General features: G+C 38.2%; 1 protein-coding gene across 3 annotated transcripts in view; it reads right to left on the reverse strand.

The window, feature by feature from the left end:
* The window catches only part of LOC104586906 (Transducin/WD40 repeat-like superfamily protein), a 53,808-nt gene that overhangs the window by 20,597 nt on the left and 13,004 nt on the right, over positions 1 to 20,207 (reverse strand). For 2 of the 3 annotated variants that reach the window (XR_016082522.1, XM_088898100.1), the window contains 2 exons: positions 12,730 to 12,850; positions 1,309 to 2,114 (listed from right to left, as the gene is read on the reverse strand). Coding sequence is in view for 2 of the 3 variants with exons in the window: in XM_088898100.1 (XP_088754226.1) it covers positions 1,309 to 2,114; positions 12,730 to 12,850 (927 nt within the window). In the remaining variant the exon portion in view is untranslated. The remainder of the gene's footprint in view (positions 1 to 1,308; positions 2,115 to 12,729; positions 12,851 to 20,207) is intronic. The other variant, XM_088898101.1, reaches the window with a different exon arrangement.

The raw sequence follows: 20,207 nt of genomic DNA on the forward strand, positions 1-20,207 counted from the left end.
AAATACCCCTCAAAAGTAGATATCATTATATGCCCAAGGCTCTCTACATTTCAGAGCTAAATCAAAGAAAATCTAAAATAATAATGCTAAAGTTGGGACAAAGATCAAGCTAACATGCTTGTTAGTTTGTCAACATGTTTTTAATTTTCAATTACCATACAAAGTGAATTGTAAATATATTTTAATGCTAAAGTTGGGACAAAGATCAAGCTAAAATAATAACAATGCTAAAGTTGGGACAAAAATCAAGCTAACATGCTTGTTAGTTTGTCAACATGTTTTTAATTTCCAAGTACCATACAAAGTGAATTGTAAATATATTTTAAAATGTCAACATATTTCCTAATATATCCAGCACAAATTTCCATTTCCATGGATATCAGCATAAAATATTACTGAAATTAACATATACTCCAATGAAAACTACTGGTGCTATGCGGAGTACACAAGAAGGTATTATAGCATGATGAATCGGCAACTTATATCATAGATAGTTGCAGTATTATCACCCACCTAACAAATACAATGACCTCTTTGACTCAAAATTCTCTTTAGAATGAAATTAAATCTTAGATTTTTTGGTTGATAAATGAGAATTCATACAAGTCTACAACTATAACACAACTTCACAGTGTATTATTTTGTCTATTAGCCTTAGTTTCTTGGCATTTTTTATGGTTTGGAACAAATAAAAATTTAAGTGTGCCTATGCTTCTTTTATCATTTTATAAAATAACATTTTATATTTCCACATAATGGTAAAACTCAGGCTGGCAAGCATGAAAACAAGGGTTTGAGTCCGATGGCAGCCACTTGGTGCAAAAAAACTGCCAAAGGTTAGGACCATACCCAGTCTACCCCTAATAGCTGCGACAGTTGGACCAATATTGGGTAATGGCCTCATGGCCTCATATATTTCCACATACTTCACAATGTTTCAACCAAAGAGTGTACTATGCGTCCATGTCATATCATAAAATATCAATGCATATTTCCACATATTTCATAATGTATCCACCATGTCCATAATTTTTACAGTATTTCCAATATGACATTTCCAACATCACTTACATCTTTCCTATATTTGAATGACTGATATTTCCACCTACACCAACATTTAAGCATTGAATGTGATTGTATAAATTTCATTGAGGATGGCAGTCATAGCTCCCATAACACACCAAATTATTGCCATTAATGTGCATACATAACAAAACTTTCTCTAAATGAAGAAAAAGGAGAAAACTACTAGACTATGTTAAAAAAAATGGCATAAAATCGACAGAGAAGAGTACGAGAAAAGCATACACTTCCAAAGAGCCATTTCCCAGCAGTACAGCAAGATAACCCATTGAATTCTTGTATCCTGAATCATTTAAAGGACGCCACTTCACATCCCATGCAACTTTTCCATTGTGGGCCAGACACAAAACAACCCTAGGCAGAGTAACATCCTTTGGAAGATGAGAATTATTGCCAAGACCATTATTAGTTGTGTTCTTATCTGATGCTAACAGACCCTGCTCAGAGCTATTATTTTCTTCCACAACTGCAACCAAATTTTCTCCAGCCCTTGCCTTATCTTTCTTTCTTCTCCTCTGTGAAGTACTGAACCCTGATTTACAAGCTGAAATTCCAGAACTGAAGTGTTCTCTTGTTTCAGCCTCCAACCCAGAATCTGCAATACAGTTGTCCAGCAGAGGTTGTTCATCATTACTCTTGTTCACCTTATTCACAGCATGAAACTCATGTGAATCTTCTGGGAATTCAACAGCAAGGGCTGGAATAAATTGGCTGTTGCTCTCTAAATCATCTAGTTCCTTTTCAGCTTCCTTCTTTCTATGCCTTCCTCTTGACTTATTCAATGCAGGTGACTCATCCTTTGTGACATTTGTTTTCCTAGGTCTCCCTTTTGGCTTCTTCAATGCAGATGATTCATCCTTCAGGACATTTGGTTTTCCTGGTCTTCCTTTTGCCTTGTTTAATGGAGTCACCACTTCATCTTTCACGTTTTGGTTTAAAATGCACCATATTTGAATGACACCTCTACCAGTTAATGGGACTCCTATCTTGTGATAAGAAGCTTCAGGAGGATGTGCAGCTACAGCAAGATACTGAATGAAACAATCAGGAAAAACATTAGCACATTAAACATGCAAAATGCATATTGATTATCCAAGAAAGAAATCCTATAGGAACAACAACAGAACGCCATAGGAAAAAATTTATTTAGTACCAAAAGTACAGGTTACATCACACCAACTCTTGATATTCAGCATCTACTGTGTAAACCAACATAGCTAGGGACTCCAACAGTTGATAGAATATGGACATTGCTAAGGATATGGAGTGGAGAGTTATCCTAGTCAAGGTTCAAAATATCCATAAGATGCACCTAATACGGGGATATTGTTTCAGCTTCCATAAGGATGAGTAAGTGGGGCACTACAAATGGGCACTTTTTAGACTTTTTTGTAGCAAGCAGGTACTGTATCGTAAGGTATCGCAGTGTACATTGGGACTGATACACACCAATACAATGAATGCAATACAAGTTCAAATTTTCAAATTTGAAGTTCCACTTTTTAGACAGCTTGGGGTGATCTTTTTAATTTAATAAAATTCTGCTATTACCATAAAAAAAAAAGCATAATCATATAACGAAAGTGCAATCAGCATGCAATTGTACAAATCCAATACTTTGGAGAGCCACTTTGAATCTACCAAGCCATGGTGAGTGACTACTTGATAGTTGAGACCATAAACATTTTTTTATAAGAAATGGTAACTTTCATCAACAGTATTAAAAGGAGAGTACAGTTATCACCACCCAAAGGATGGGCGGAAAATCAGAACGAAATTCTTACCAACAAGCCCAAAACAAAGTCTCCTTAATAATTCCTTGCTTAGCTAATGTGTCAGCCCTTCCATTTGCTGACCTTCTTACCCAATTAAATTGCACCACAAGTTCCCTTGCTAAGCTAATAATCTCTCTTAGAGGCTTTCCAAGTGACCATACTCCCAAGTTTCTAGATTGCATCCACCCTATTACCAGCTTGGAGTCTCCTTCCACTTCTAAGTGCTGCATACCCCATTGTTTCACCAATTTCAGTCCTTAGAGTAAGGCCATGACTTCTTCCCTCAAAGAATCTCCCACCCCAATTGGGCCTGAGTAAAGGGCCAAAACTCTTCCTTCCTCATTTCTGAAGACACCCCCAACTCCCAACGGGCCTGGATTACCTAGGAGCTTCCATCAAAGTTTAATTTCACCCTAAACTGAGATGGTGGTGACCAAACCTCTTGAATTACACGGAAAAGGGAGAGGATACAGCTATAGAACTCCAACTTCTAACTAAGTCAGATGCGGAGAAGTCCTTGAAAAGTTGCTGCAATTTCAACCAATGAAGAATCTTGATGGTAATGACCTCAAATAGTGCTTGTTTGGATTTTTCTTGTCCTTGGAAAATTCTATTGTTTCTCTCTTCCTAAATCAACCAAAGGACAGCTGCTCTTGTTATTCTCCACATTACCCTGCCTCTTTTCTTTGGTTGCTAGAAGAAGCTAGAGTCAAAGACATTCAGCACACACGAAGGGAGATTCCATCTGCAACCAAAAAGAGAAGAGAACCAATCCCACAAATAAGAAGCAGGAAAAGAAATCAAAAGATGAGTCACCATCTCACCATTTCTTAAGCAAAGGCAACAGACATGTGGGGAAAAGCACCAATCTGGCCTTTTTCTTTGAAGTACATCCATAGTGTTGACCTTTTGGAGAGCCACTTCCCAGCAAAAAGCCCTAACCTTTTGTGGAACAAGAGCACACCACACTTCTCTAACAGGAAAGGAGATACACACAATAGAAGGCTGAATTAGGGCATTGAAAACAGAGGAGCAAAAGAAAACCCCTGAAGAGGATTCTGTCCAAATTCTACTGTCTGGGCAAGAATGATCTAGGAAAGCTGAATTCAACAAAGAGAACAATTCATCTGCACAAACCAATTCTGAATCCCTTAATCCTCTTCTCAAAGCCAAGTCCCAGTTCCCCTCAGATACACAGAAAGAGGAAATGACTTTGAATTTATTTAGGGAAAGAGAATACATAACCAGGAATTTGTCCTTAAGGGGGGTGTTCCCAAACTAAAGATCCTCCCAAAACAGAATTTTATTACCTGAGCACAAATCAAGTCCGATGAAACGGCAAAAGGAAGGCAAGACTCTAGCAATGGCTTTCCAAGGGGAGAAGTGAGTAGCCCTAGGGTCGACACCAGCATCCCATCCATTAGCTTCCATCTAGTGAATACCTTCCACCACCAAGTGCCACAAACTGTCCTACTCTAGGGGAAGCCTCCACAACCACTTCCCTAACAGTGCTACATTTCTTAATCTAATATTGCCAATGTCTAAACCCCCAACGTCCTTTTTCCTAGAAACTACTTCCCACTTCACTAGATGGTCCTTTTTTGAGTTTCCCGGTTCCCACAAAAAATCTCTCATGATCTCTCTATCTTAGTGGCAACTTTGATAGGTAACTTGAAGGTAGACAAAAAATACACCGGAAGGTTGGTCAAAGTGGACTTGATTAAAGTGATTCTACCCCCTCAAAATGTGTCACTACCATTTTGGAATACACCGGAAGGTAGCAATGGCTTTTTTGAGTTTCAGACTGGAGACTCTCTCAAAATGTGTCACTACCATGAACATCCCTTGACTATTTGGAATACATGCCCCAAGTGCCAACTCCGTATACACCTGTTCTTGCAAATCACCATTGAGGAAACCACTCTGAATTACTGCAACGGCCAAGAGTAATTGACATCTGGACAAAAAATAGCCCATATAAAGTTCAATCCGGCAACTAGAGTGAGCTTCTCCTATAATCAACGAGATAGGTCTTAGTATACCCTTAACTACAAATCAAACTTTATGCCTTTCAACTGAGCCATCAGCCATATTCCACCATGTATGAGAAGTCACTTACGACTGATTGGCTCCTTGTATTTGAATAGACAAACTAGCTCCCATTCTGGTTTTTAATGAAGAATCCAACTCTTAAGCCATAGTTCCCTTCCACTAAGATAGCCTAGTTGCCTTTGTAATAGCATTAAGGGCCAAGGTTTCAATGGATAAGGGCATAGTTGGGGCTTAATGGCACAAGAAAGTGAGGCATAAGCCTCAAAAAGTAACAAAAAGAAAGAAAGAGACTATAATGATAACATGAACATATGACAAATCAAAATACAATAATAGAAGGAACAACCTTTCATAAAATAGAAGTCTATCAGCAATAAGTTCTAGGTTCTAGGTTGTTATAATCCAACAAAATAATAACTAAACCCATCACCATCCAAGCCTCGTCCCAACTATATAGGGTTGGCTAGATGAATACTGTTTTACCATTATCAAAAAAAAAATACTGTTTTACCATTCCATTCTGTTTAGTTCCATATCCATCATCAAATTATAGGCAATTAAACCATTTCTTACCACTTAGACCCATGTCCTTTTTGATCTACCCCTAGCCCTTCTAGACCCTTCAAGTTGCAACAGATCATTTCTTCTTATGGGTGTTGTTGACATCTTCTATGCATGCGAACAGAACACTTCAGTCTACTTTCTCTCATTGCATTGCCTATTGGAGCTACTCCTAGTTCCTTCATATGACTTCATTTCTAACCCAATCTTTTTTAGTTTTACCATTCATCCAAGCATACTAATTTTTGCCACTCATTTCTTTGATAATTTTCCACACCCATTTTTTGGAGATGCCATTTCTTTAACTGTCCAACATAGCTAGCCTTACAACCATTTTATAGAATATTCTTTTAGCCAAAATGCTATTTTCCCATAGCATAAGGCTCCGGATGCACCCTTCCATTTTGCCCATCCTGCTCTAGTTATATGAGCAACATCCTCTCCAATCTCTCCTTTGTTAAGAATTATTGAACCAGGTAGTGGAAGAGGTGCTATTTCTTTGATAATTTTCCACACTCATTTTTTGAAGATGCCATTTCTTTAACTGTCCAACCTAGCTAGCCTTACAACTATTTTAAAGAATTTTCTTTTAGCCAAAATGCCATTTGACTATAGCATAAGGCTCCGGATGCACCCTTCCATTTTGCCCATCCTGCTCTGGTTATATGAGCAACATCCTCTCCAATCTCTCCTTTGTTAAGAATTATTGAACCAGGTAGTGGAAGAGGTCACATTGAGATCTCTCTTGATCTCCAATTGGACTAATCATAATTTTATCCTGGTTTGTACTCCTATTATTGATAACTTTACATTGCATATGTTCAAAGCCCTACTTATTTTAAAGCCTCTTCTTTCCAATGTATTTGTTCATAAACCAAATTTTGTATTTAACTCCTCATTAGTTTCAATAATTAATATTATGTCATCAGCAAACGTCAAACACCACAGGACCTCCTCTTGAATATGTTTAGTCAATTCAACTTTGACTAGTGCAAATAAGTATGGACCAAGTGCTAAACCTTGGAGATGACCCATAATGTTTTAGATTATCAAAAATTTCCATCATCAAAATTTTTCACTAATAGGATCATCTAATGAATTATCCATATAATTGATACTAGATTTCTGGTTATCCAACAGTTTAGAAGAAAAGAAACAACACGGTTGCTTTAGTCTATGCAAAAAAAAAAAAAAAACAACAACAACAACAAAAAGAAAAGAAATCTAGGAAGAGAAGTGAGAGGCAAAATAGGGTAGAGATTATCTTCTCATGGAAAAAATAGAAAAAATAAATAACAAACCTAGGAAGCTAGATTTCTCGTCACCAAAAAATGTAGAATAGTAAGAAAAATCCCACTTTGATTTCTTTCATCATCATAAAGTAATTTTATTAATGCAAACTTAAAAATTACAAGAAATAAGGTGGATGTACGATCCACCCCAAACAACAAGAGTTCACAAATTTGCACAAAATAAAATACTGCCTGTCTTAAAGCCCCTTGTTTGGCTAGCATGTTTGCCATTCCATTTGCTGTTCTTCTCACCCATTTAAAAGAAACATTTAGCACCCTTATTAAGTTTTCAATCTCCCTAAAGTTGTGCCGGAAAACCCAAGGGATTTGGGTACTGCATCTTGTCCAAAAGATGATCACCTGAGATTCCCCTTCCACTTCTAGATTGTGGAAACCAAATTGTTTAACCAACTTTAACCCCTGCAATAAGCTGACCATTTCTGCAATCAGTGCATCACTGTGCTCCAATGGTCCAGAATACAAAGCCACCACTCTTCATTCTGAAGACACCCCCTACCCCAACCAACCCCATATTGCCTATGAAGCTTCCATCAAAGTTGAGATTTAGGAAGTTAGATGCCGGGGGTTAGGGGTGGCAATTTTTTAACCCAACCCACTAACCCATCTAACCCAACCATTAATTGATGGGTTAGGTTGTATCCATTTAATCTGGATCATTTGCGGGTTGGGTAACCCAATAAAAGAAAATTTAATGCTTTGGGTGGGTTGGGTCATGGTTATCCAATGGGTGACCCATTGGCCTCTTGTTTTAGTTCAGCATCAATAATGAAGATCTTTAAACTTTTGCTGGAGATTAGGCTTAGTGGTCATGAATCTCAATTTCAAATACTCAAAGAAATCAAAGTTTTGATCAAATAAACCCAATGTCTCTCCCTTGAATAACCATTGCCAGAGAAGGTCTATGTGAAGTTGCAGAAAAGTAATGTCTGTGGATTAAGCACTGTCACTCTGTTGTCAATTCCAGTAAGCTTCAAAGATAGAAGCTATGCTATTGTCTGTGGAACGCCTGGTTTGATCTCTCAAATGCCATAGGAATACAATCCTCAGCAGCCCAAGTGAAGGTCAACAAAGACCTGGTTAAACTCTGTAAGATCTCAACTGATTTGCTGTTTCCGTCAGATCTCACTAATTCAAATCCACATCTTCCTTCTACAAAACAGGCTTGATCTGGTATGATTTCCATAAACATGACCTCGCTGTGAATTGCTTCAAGAAGACCATCAATCTGGTGCCAATGTCAACATACAAGAGGTTTCTGTAATTTTTACCGTGGAGAACGAAAGTTTTTATTAGATCTAAACAAAGCAAAATTATGATCAGAATCAGAAGTATCAGATCAAAACCTCCTGTTGAATGGGTGTCGGTCTATGAATTTCTTTCTTTGTAATTTATGTTAGTTTTTTTCATTTACTGTGTTTTTTATAATTTCTGTATTTTCTCTGCAATTTCTATTTTTTTCATCTTCCATGTTTTTTGTTAGCATTTTTCTGTAATTTTTGCTATTTATCTTCATTTTCTGTGTTTTTATAATTTCTGTTATATTTTCCTGCAATTTCTGTTTTTATAATTTGTCTTTTTGATACTTGTTTTTGTAATTTATGTTATATTTTTCCTGCAATTCCTTTCAATAATGCCATTTTGTTGGGGTGTTCAAGCACATGAGCTACAATGAAGGGACCCACACACAAAGCAAAAAAAAATCCATGAGGTCACTATGAAAATATTCTTTGGCATTACCGTATTGGAAAACTTGGATTTCAGTTTGAAATTGGGTGAAGATCATGCATTGGAAATATTTTACAATTTTGGGAACTTCATCACTAGATCTCATTGCATACATCCATCTATATCTAGAATAATCATCAATGAGATCTACAATTTTACTCAATTGATAAGTTTGACAATATGAACTCTGACTGACACCGACTAAAACAACTCCAAAAACAAAATGTTTAATGACTCAAAAGATAAATGACCAAGACGAATGTGCTACATATAAGCCTAACTCTTACTAGATCAACTCTTGGACCCTATGACCGCAAGGCAGCCTTATTTTCCAGCATGAAGAGCCCCTCCACCATACTTCCTCTTTTTAATGTTTTGCATGTTCCTTGACCAAAAGGAAGGGAGATGGTTCCTTGACCAACAACGGTGGAGAACGAGCCATTAACTAGTCACACCTTGTCATTGCTAGAGAGAAGATGATAGGCCTGAAAACAATGACTTATTAGTCATATGGTTTAATGGTCCAGAATCAATTATCCAAGGGGAGTCCGGGGAATGAGATGCCACATGGAAAGCTATGGCAAAGTTACCTGATGTAGGAGCAAATGAAGTTAAGGGAGGAGAGGCAGTATCCATCTAATGAATTGCCCTACCATACAGCTCCAGATAATCACAGAAGGAATTAAGGATATCCTCCCTCGGGGCAGAACCAAAAGGACATGCCTGAGCCACAATAGTACTAGAGGGTTTGAGTGTCTTGAGAAGCCATATTTGCTGCATTGAACTTCCTTGGACCTTGTTGTCATGGTTTCTTATTCTGATCTAAACCTTGTTTCTTGTTCAACTCTTGAGCCCACTTCGACTTCCCATGAAGATCCCAACAAATATTACGAGTGTGCCGAGATCTCTAACAATGAGTGCACCATAATTTGTCCTTGTCATCTACTTTCTTCTGGAAACCCCCCTTCTTAAAGGAATTTTCCTCACCTACAACTACACTTCCTTTAGCTGCCAAAGCAATTGATTCTCTCTCAAAGTTGTTCATCAAATTTCTTCTACTTTCCTCTAACTATACTAGGGCATACACTTCTTGAACATATGGGAGATCCTTGCTTCCTAGGTTTTGCACCCTAATAGACTCATACACAAGATTCAGGCCTAGGAGGAAGGCAAACACTTGTTGATATGAAACAAGGGACTTGTAAGCCTTAGCATCTTCATCACACTACCAGTCCACACTCTAGTAATGATCCAACTCCTTCCAGATGGAAGTCAGGTCCAAATAGTATACAAAAAGACTTCTCTTCCCTTGTTTACAAGTAGATGGCTCTGCCTACAACTGATAAATCTTTGTATAGTGACACAGTTCAAAATAGGTTAATTTAACTTGTTCCCAGATTTCATAGGCTGTTTCAGCCCACATAAAACTTCTTCTCACTTGAGGTAGCATAGACACTAAGAGCCATGACATTACCATGTTGTTTTCTTGGTTCCACCTATCATGCTCTGCACTCCCAAAATTGGGTTCTTTAATTTTCCCATTTATATACCCTATATTTCCCCTTGTAGTAATGTATAATCTGATCCCCTTCAACCATTCTAGGTAATTGATCCATCTAGAGGAATGACAACCATAGGAAAGGATAAATCTATACCCCCACTCATCCCATTCTGCATTGAGGAGACACTAGAGGTGGCAGAGTATTCAATATTCATGATAACTGCTTCAGGTCACACCTAACCAACCACGAAAAATCAAGGGGCATGCAGTCCGACAACACTCCTAAGTCCACACACAATCTCACACAGAGAAGGTCAATTTCTCCCTTTCACACTATCTACTATTGCTGGAAATATCTGTACTGCACCTAAGAACAGTAAAACAACACCACAATACAGCCCTACAGTCACCAAACTTTTCACTTTACTGCTGTTACAGCACATACAGGTCATCACGACCTACAAACACACCACAAGGATCACACAATCCACAGAAAAAGGGCAGAAAATAAGTTCTGTTCACCTCACATCAGTCACACGAACCTGGTACACGTTCTGTCTTGGTACACAACCAAGAAAAAAAGAAAAAAGGTTGAAAAAGGTTCTCCAATGCTTTTTATCTGGCTTCTCCAAGAAAAAAACTGTAACTAGTTTAAGGAAAAAGCTTGGCCGATCTTGCTTTCAGGTCTAATAAACCCGCTCTGATACCATATTAAACAGAAAAGAATTAAGACAAGGGCTGAGGGGAGAAGAAGAGGAGAGAAGAGAGGAAGAGAGAAGTTTGAGAGCTCAAAAAATGTGCTGGCGGCGCCAGCTTTTGTATTAGGGCAATCATAAAAATAGATAAGTAACATTTACAAGCATCCCAAGGATATTAAAATTACAAAATTACCCCTGCTGCACTAAACTAAACATAAAGCAGTCTTTTTAACAGTGTGTATCAATAATGACTGGCACTGCTTTTGTTCAATTACTTTTTTCATTTTATAACAATTATAGGAATGGGATCTATCATCCCAAAGTTTTGAACTTTTTAAAATGTGCATGTGTCCATCGTAGTTGTCAAGGCCTAGGCGTGTAGGCACTTTTTGGGGCTCGTCTCGCACAAACGCCATACGGTTTCAAGCGATTATATATAACATGTTACCTGTTACCTGTTTTAATATTCTTTTTATATCATAAGTTTATAATATAATCATAAACCTGATGCACCAAATCATTGTTTTTATTTTTTCATATTATAATAAATTTTTTATTAATTTCTAATCTTCTTAATTGAGAGATATGATATTCGAAGAGAGTTCGAGAGATATCCTCATCAAGGTTCCAAGTTATATGTCTTAGAAAGGGAAATCAATCACATTCAAGGTATGCCTCCTCCTCCTCCTCGTCTTCTTACAGGGGCTCCACCCCTTCTTTTTCTTTTTTTTTTTTTTGAGCAAAAACAGGGGCTCTGCCCCTCCTTTTTCTCTTTTTTTTTGGAACAAAAACAGGGCCCCACCCCTTCTTTCCTCCTCTTCTCTTCGTCTTCTACTTCTAGAACAAAAAACAGGGGCTCCGCCCCTTCTTCTTTTTCTTTTTTTTGAGCAAAAACAGGGGTTCCTCTCCTTCTTCTTTTTCTTTTTTTGAGCAAAAACAGGGGCTCCGCCCCTCCTTTTTTTTTTTTTTTTGGAACAAAAACAGGGGCTCCGCCCCTTCTTTCCTCCTCCTCTTCTCTTCTCTTCTCTTCGTCTTCTACTTCTGGAACAAAAAACAGGGGCTCCGCCCCTTCTTTTTCTTTTTTTGAGAGGCCTCCTTTTTCTACTTGCTTTAAAACCAAAACAAACTCATAGTATGCAAATAAGGACTTTAAAGTAACTCCAAGTAGGCCTCTCAATGATAACCAAAACTCCACGGCCCGATCTCACATCTGATCCGATTATCTAAGATTCAGATGATGTAGGCCCCGGTTGGCGCATCTTTCCGCGCGGTATTTCGGCTGCTTACAAGCCGGGAAGACCAAAAATCGGTCTATTCGCGTTTGGCATGCGGAAGATCTCGCCGCCAAAAAACGGGGTGCCGAAAAGACGTGGGAAGCCCATTTCGGGCTGATTTCGGGAAGCTCCAAATGAAGCTTCCCGCGTCTTCCACATTTTAATCTCGCGCGGAAAGACCCGAAACAACGCACGGAACGATGCGCTTCTGCCAAATGGTCTTCGGGCTGCCCAGATCTTATGTCAAAAGCTCAGTGCGTCTATTGACTGTTAGAGCCACAAGAAGATCTTCTCAGAAAGACTTGCCAAACGGGCCCATATTTATCTAATCCAATCGAATTTGGATTTTGCAATCTGCATCCAATTAATAATCAGATGAGATTCGGACTTGACTCCATCTGGTTTGACCAAAATCTGAATTCAACTATATTATAATATTTATTGATTTTAATATATAAGGTTTATATAATTATATTTAAAATTATAAAAAGTACATTTTTATTTATACATTTTGGCTGGTTGACTCTTCATCTTTCTATTTATACATTTCATATGCACTTTTCCTTTGTTTAATAAATTTTATCCTACCAATCAGAAAAGAAAAAATGGTGTTTCATGTCCAAAGAAATGGAAATGATTAGAACTGACTGCAATACCAGTCATTACAAACAAAATGAGTCAATTATTTAAAAGTTACAACAAGAAATAGATTATTCAGACAGTTCCAAGGTAGATATCTTTAAGTACCTCACAGTTAATATGACAATCGGAACTCCTATGTAGCCTCGGACACCAATCCAATGCCCAGACAGGGCCTCCAACATACAAGATAAAATCTTTGCTGCAACAAGATTTAAGAAGGGATATTCTGAAAGTCAAGATCAAACACTTAACTACTAAAATCTACAATACTTTTTTTCTGGAGAGAGAGAGAGAGTGAGCAAATAAAGTTCATAGTTTCTACTGATGTGCCAAATCTATTGATGTATTGGTGGAGATAATTATGTTTGCAAGAGTGGTCATGAACCTTGAGTCTATATACTGCTTGTGTAACTTGCTTACATATTCTTGTTCTTCAATAAAGGTTCACCACTTATTGATTAAAAAAACGACTCTTGAGTCTATGTCCAATTATGTAAATCTTGTATACATATTCCTGTTCTTCAATAAAATTTCACCACTAATTGATCAAAAAAATGACTTTGAGTCTATGTCGAATTATGTCAACCATGTTGTGGAAGCCAAAGAGTGATAAGTCAATGTCCAATATTTAACTGATGATTTCACGTCTAATAGACTAACGCTCACGGTTCCATGGTCAGTCCTCCCCCACTTCTTTATCACAGCACAAACTCATAAAGGACAACAAGATAGAATGACTAATTGACAGAGGTTCCAGGGAGCCAAAAGAAAGAGTGAAGAAAACAGCAAAAAGCACTACAGAAACTACCAGGTCGTCATACACTATAATGCTCTTAGATCCAGAAGCTTTAGACAAGAAATTATAAACATTGAACCATATTTCACAACTCACCAAGGAAATAAGAACTGGGATGCTAAACAAAACACTTTGGCCCAACAAACTGCTTATGTTACATGGAGGTACAAGTATGAGAATCTAACACAAGTACAAGGTACCAAACTCAGCTAGCCTGGAAAAAAAGGATTTAGTGACATGGGTGCTATAATTTAGTTTTAAGTTACATTTTATAATGATATGCATGACATAAACAATGTAATAATTGTTGAGTTATTAAAAAATATTGAATAAAAAAGGGCAGCCCAGTGCACGAAGCTCCTGCCAATGCAGAGTCTGGGGAGGGACAGAATATATTATGAACTACAACTAAAACAAGTGCAAACACTAATATTCTTTTTATTCATAACAGAAGATTTCATTAATAAATTAGCATAACATTACACACCAGACTAGTTACCAGCCTGGCCCCACAAAGTATATTACTTTGCAATCCAAAACACCTGATTTCTAGTTACCCTTTGCTTGGGTAACAAATCTGCCAAGCCAATTGCAGATCTTCTGATCCAAGAAAAAGTTGCTTCAACCCCTCTAGTAATGCATCCAATCTCCCTCAAAGTATGTCTATGAGTCCACACACCTTGATTTCTGTTTTTCAGCCAAGATATTACCACAATAGAGTCCCCTTCAACCTCCATCCTTCTGAAACTTAATTACTTTATTAGTCTCATCCCATATAAAAGGGCTGTTATTTCTGCATTTAGGGAGTCACCCATCCCTAAAGGTCTTGAGTACATGACCTCAATTAGTCCATTCCCATCCCTTATGACACATCTCATCCCAGAAGAGCCTGGTTTGCCATGTGAGCTACCATCAAAGTTTAGCTTCAATCTATTGGTGCTTGAAGGTTTCCAAACTTCATGGGTTTGGCTAGTCAAAGTGGAAGAGGCTGCAACCGCTCCCCAAGCTCTCAGGATATAATCCACCAAATAATCCTTGAAATCCCCTCGATTGTCTTTACCCAATGCACCACTTTTACACTTATACTTTCTATGAGTGCTTCCTTAGACCTGCTAGTCTCTTTAAAAATAATATTGTTACTTTTTAGTGCCTCTCCGCATTACTCTGCCTCTTTTCTTAGACTGTCCAAGGAATCCAGGGCTGAAAAGTCTAGCCACACCCAGCAGGAGAACCAACCTACAACCAAAGAGGGAGCAAAACCCCACACACATGCATTTCACAAAACGGCAGGAGATTAGTAAATGGAAAACAGACTCATCATTAGCTTCACAAAGAATACAAACATGGTTAAGAGCAGTGTTTTAAGACTCAGCCCAGACTGGATAGTCAGACCCTGAAAAACAGGAACCAGTGGCCTTTCCGAGTCCCAGTTAAATGATGGTTTTGGCGGGTTGGATGTGGAAAGCACCCGATTAATCAGGACCCTGAGAGCATTCCGGTTTTTACTCTGGTCAGAGTCTTAAAACACTGGTTGAGAGACACCAATTGGGTCTCCTTTTTTTTTTTTTTTGAAGTATATCACAAGTATTGATCTTTCCTAGCACCACTTCCCAGCTGAAAGCCTTTATCATAGGGCGCACCAGTATGCACCATACCTCTTTCACTGGAAAGGCAGAACCCGTACTAAGGGTTTGGATCAGAGAATTAAAGAAGGATGCACAAGAAAAGCGCAAAGGTCTGCAGATAAAAGGGTGTGGACTCCTAGACCCAATGGAACCTTTACTTGTGCTTCTTTCTTCAAGTCCATCTCTCAACATTCTACTCAACAACCCTTTCCATCAAAGGAAATTTGGTACAGGCCAGTTCCCCCAAAGATTATGGCGTTTTGTTGGGAAGTATTCCATGGGAAAGTAAACACTCTAAATAACCTACAAAAGAGAAGACCATTCCTCTGTATTTCTCCCAATTGGTGTATCCTCTGCAGAGCTCACGGTGAGGATTGTTACCACCTACTAATATCTTGTCCCTTTTCTATAGACCTTTGGGCTTGGCTACTTTCGTTGTTTGGGAGTAGTTGGAGTCTACCAGCAGAAGTTCGCATGCTCTTCAACCATTCTACTTTCTCTTGGCCTACAAAAAGAGGGAGACTTATGTGGAGATGTGCCCGCGCTGCCCTGATTTGGACTCCTTGGGAAGAAAGGAATGCTAGAATTTTTCAAGAAAGGGATAGGAACAATCAGGAATTGAAAGACTGTGTGCTGAATAGAGCAATACCTTGGCTGAAGACCTTGGAAATCTTTCATCAATTCTCTTTTAATGATCTCTGGAGAAATTGGTCAGCAATAGCGAGGTGTTCATCCCTAAAGGACAAAGCAATTACAAGTTGGTTTCCTCCATCTGAAGGCTCACTGAAGTTGAACTTTGATGGGAGTAGCATGGGTAATCCAGGATTATCCGGAATGGGGGGTGCTTTGAGAAATGAAAAGGGAGAGATTCTGTTGCTCTACTCGGGCCCCTTAGGAGTTGGGGACTCTATCATGGCAGAGCTATTAGCTGTTGTACAAGGGGTGCAATTTGCAAACCAGCTGGGGGTAAAGCACCTAATAATCGAAGGGGATTCCAAAGTGGTGGTGGGTTGGTTGAAAAATCCCGAAGAGGCTATATGGTGCTACAAGAATGAAATGAAGAAATTCAGTTGGTTGACAAGGAATATGTTGGTCACTGTACAGTGGGTGGGGAGATCAGCAAATACTTTGTCAGGTGTGTTAGCCAAAGCACGGGGTAAATAGGGAAGAATTGTTTTGGGCTCAGCTGCGATTCCTGTATTTCTTTCCTAGTTTACTTGTAAGATTCAAGGAGGGGCTGCAGCTCGCGCCTCTTCCTCGAATGTTGTATGAATTCACAACTCTAAATCAGCTTTTGAATTAATAAATTTATTATTATTCATCAAAAAAGGAAAAGAACCCAGAAGGAGAAGCTGACCAAATACAGTTATCAACAAAAGATTGATCCAGGAAAACAACAAGATCAATCCTTGAGAGCAGCTCAATAACAGCAAAATTTCCCCATCCCTAAGGACCCTTCTAAATTTCCCCATATTCCTCTCCACCATATTACCCGTGCATAGCCACCTTGATCCCTACTTCTACAAACCATGTCCCATCTCACTAGGTGATCCTTCTTCCTGATACAGGAGAATGTGGGGCCCACCATAGTTGTCAAGGCGACACCTAGGCAACAAGGCACCCTTGGAGGCTTGCCTTGCCCAATCGCCAAGCAGTTTTATGTACTGTGTTATAAAATACTTTTATATTTTTTATTTTGACATTATAATTATAAAATAGACATTATTTTCTTATTTGTTAGGGTTTATTCAACACAAACAATGCTAACTGCTGCATTGAACCCATGGTTCAAAGTATCGATACACCTCAGTATCGGCAGAGGTGTATCAGTACTTATAATGATACTCCCCCTATTTTTTATCTTTTTGGTTTTCAATTTCATTTTTAAATATAATTATATATTATTTAAAAAAATGGTTCCCGAAAACACCTATAAAAAAGTGTATCAAGACCCTAATGATACAATACAATATGCCCGATACGGGGCGTATCGTATCAAAATTTTGATCCTTGATTGAACCCTCAAAGATTTCAAAACCTGAACCAATAGGCAAGGGAAGAACTTAAAATTTTGTCTAATCAACACATTTTCTTCTTTCACCTTTTCTTTTCTTTTTTTCCCTATAACAAAAGTAGGGATTCAGCCCCTATATTTTTTTAATTTTCTTTCCTTTCTTCTTTTTCTTCTCATAAAATGTTGATTTTTCTAGACTTAAACATGAAAGGTGTACTCCTATGAAAATTATGGATAATTATTAAGGAAACACGGTTATGGAACCTAGTGAACTACCCTAGGATATATGGTTTTACATACAAAAAAAAAAAAATCCATCACCTAGGTGCCCGCCTAGGCGACTAGGCAACAAGGCACCCCCTTGTCTCCTAGCCTCACCTTGGCGCCTTGAAAACTATGGGGACCACATGTAACCCCGCTAGCAGTTGGGTTCCTAGGAGGCCAAGCTAAGCTATTCATCATTCTTTTCTTATTTTCTTCAGTTGTCTAACTTATAAGGGCTTACAGTTGCTTGTTAATTTTTAAGTTGAGTCATGTGACTGTCATGTGAGTCACTTAAGTGGGAGGGGGGGTATTTCTGTCAAACTGTGTTAGGGCGTCACTTTGCTTAGAGGCAGCTATATAAGCCTCATATCATGTTTGTAGAAGGATCTTTTCACTGTTTTCAAACCCTAAAGTCTTATACTATCCACTGAAGTGGTGATTTCATCCCTAAAAGTGGGGCGTTCTTCGTTCCAGCCTCAAGTATACTGTTTCATCTCACAATCTTAACACTTCTTGTTGTTGTTTCTACTGGTTTTATATTTTTGCAGCATTACTTCCCCTCACCTAGTTCCCACAAAAAGTCACTTATATACGTCTTCAATTTCCTTGCCACTTTGACCAGCACGTTGAGAGAGATTAGAGTGTAAGAGTTTGAGGTTCTTTACTCATATTACAGATGTGACAAAGAGGAGAGTCCATCAAGTGTCACATCAACAATGTCCAACCAGTGATTTAAAAGGCATGCCTAGGCACACAGGCAAGGCGCATTTTAGGGTATGTGCCTCTCTAGGTACTAGGTGCCAGTGTTTTAAAAGGCGTGGGAGGTGTACGCCTGGAGGCGAGGCGCTCCCAAAACGTCCTGAGGCGTATGCCAGAGGTGCTGACACCTCTAAGGCGTACGTATCATATGCTTTTTTCATGAGGCATGCTAAAGGCATACGCCTCATGCCCCATACACATCTCATACAAAAAGACAGAAAAAAAAAAAAAAAAAAAAAAGAAGAAGAAGAAGGAAAAAAAGGAAAGGAAAGGAAAAGAAAGGGAAGGGAAGAAAAGATAAGGGGAAAGAAAGTGACCTACCCTCGGCCCCTTTGGCTGGGGCTTCACCCCCCAGACCCCCCCCCCCGTTTCAACTAGTGCTATGCATCTTCGTTCTTCTTAATATAAAATATTTTTTATTAAAAATAAAGAAAAAAATGAGATCCCCCCTTCCTCTTCTTCCTCCTCCTTCCTCCTAACCCTCTCTTAAGGAGGCTTATACCTCCTTGTCGGGAGGCTTACACCTCTTACGTTCTGAACTATGCCTCATGCCTCTAGGTAGTGGAACGCCTCGCATCATGCCTCCGCGTTTTAAAACATTGCTAGGCACAGCCCTTTCAAAAGGTGTACGCCTTATGCGCCTAATGTGCCTTGCACCTCAACCCAGGTGTGTGCCTTTTGAAAAATTCACGCTTTTTTGCTTTTTTTAAACCTAGCGGCTAAGTCAAGGGCTCCGCCACCAGACCCCGACCAACCTAGCGGTTGGGTTGGGCCGAGAGCTCCAAGAATCCTATATTTGCTAATGTTGTTCATTCATCCATTCTAATAAAATATCTTATTAAAAGGCAATTAAAGTTATAAAATCATTGTTTTTTATGTAAGAATTAAGAATTTAAGACCCTAACATGGACTTATTTGGGTTTTCCTTGAGGGGCGTAGTACAAAGGTGGCTCATAGAATCAAGAATGCGATATGTTTTACATAACTTTAGCTATTTGAAGTAATGCTATTGAAGGAAAAAAGAGATTGTGGGTTTTACATGCTTGAAAATGCTTTACATATTTGATTTTATTTTTAAATATTCATTTGAATACTCTTTACATGTTATGTTTACGTATTTTAATTTTAGATCATAAGTTTTATAAAACATTTATTTTAAAATTTAAGTTTATATTTTTATTAATATTGTGTTTAATATTTTCTTTAATTTTTTGGCATTTTTTTGAATTTTCTGACTTCTTTTTATTTTTAGCATTTTTTTTGTATTTTTGCGCCTTGCTTCAAAAAGGCACACACCTCACCCTGCACCTTGGGTAATCCAATACTTATTTATGTAATCCAATACTTATTTAGGTTTTTTCATGTTCCTTGTTCCCAAAAAGTTGATGAGCCAAAGAACTATTCGACACCCAATGACCTAAATCTTGACACTTGTGCCATTTGCCAAGGTAATACTATCTCTAACAATGTCTTTGAGGCTTCCATTAGGCAGTGAAGATTCTACCACTTCTACTCATTTTTAGGAGTTGTAGCTCAACTTTTAAGACCACGTAGAGTCTTAAACCCAAAATTGTTACCATGACATAATTATTTAAACTACCTGATCTTGCTGAGACTGGCTCTTATCTATGGTCTCAACCACGAAACAGCATGTAATTTGCTCTGTTACATGTTGCATATTATTTGTAGTATAGGGAGAAAAACTGATCATTTAGAAAAAAAGCTCACTAAACAATTTATTAATCGTTTATATTTGAACCATGGCCCCCCTGAGGCTGTTTCTCTCCCCAAGTCACCCCCCATCATTCCATTTTCTTTGAACCAGAAATTTTTGCTCGAACTACTCTCTATATCTCCAATTTTGTGCATACAAAAGCAATTAAATACTGTTAATTGGCACCACAATAATATATAATTCAGTTTTCAAATGTATAAAAAGAGGCATAATCGTTGTGCATACAAAAGGTAAAACATAATCTTTCACAACCTTTTTTTGAAGATAAAATAAAATTAATAGAGAAGAGAAGGATACAAGAATGGTGACAAGTAGTAAGCCAAAAGAAGAACATGACAAAGATCCCTAGGAATCCACAGCCAACCAACAAAAAACAAGACCCCCAAAACC

This window comes from Nelumbo nucifera, chromosome 2 (genome assembly GCF_055504915.1).
Source record: "Nelumbo nucifera cultivar China Antique chromosome 2, China Antique-T2T, whole genome shotgun sequence".
Lineage (NCBI taxonomy): Eukaryota > Viridiplantae > Streptophyta > Magnoliopsida > Proteales > Nelumbonaceae > Nelumbo > Nelumbo nucifera.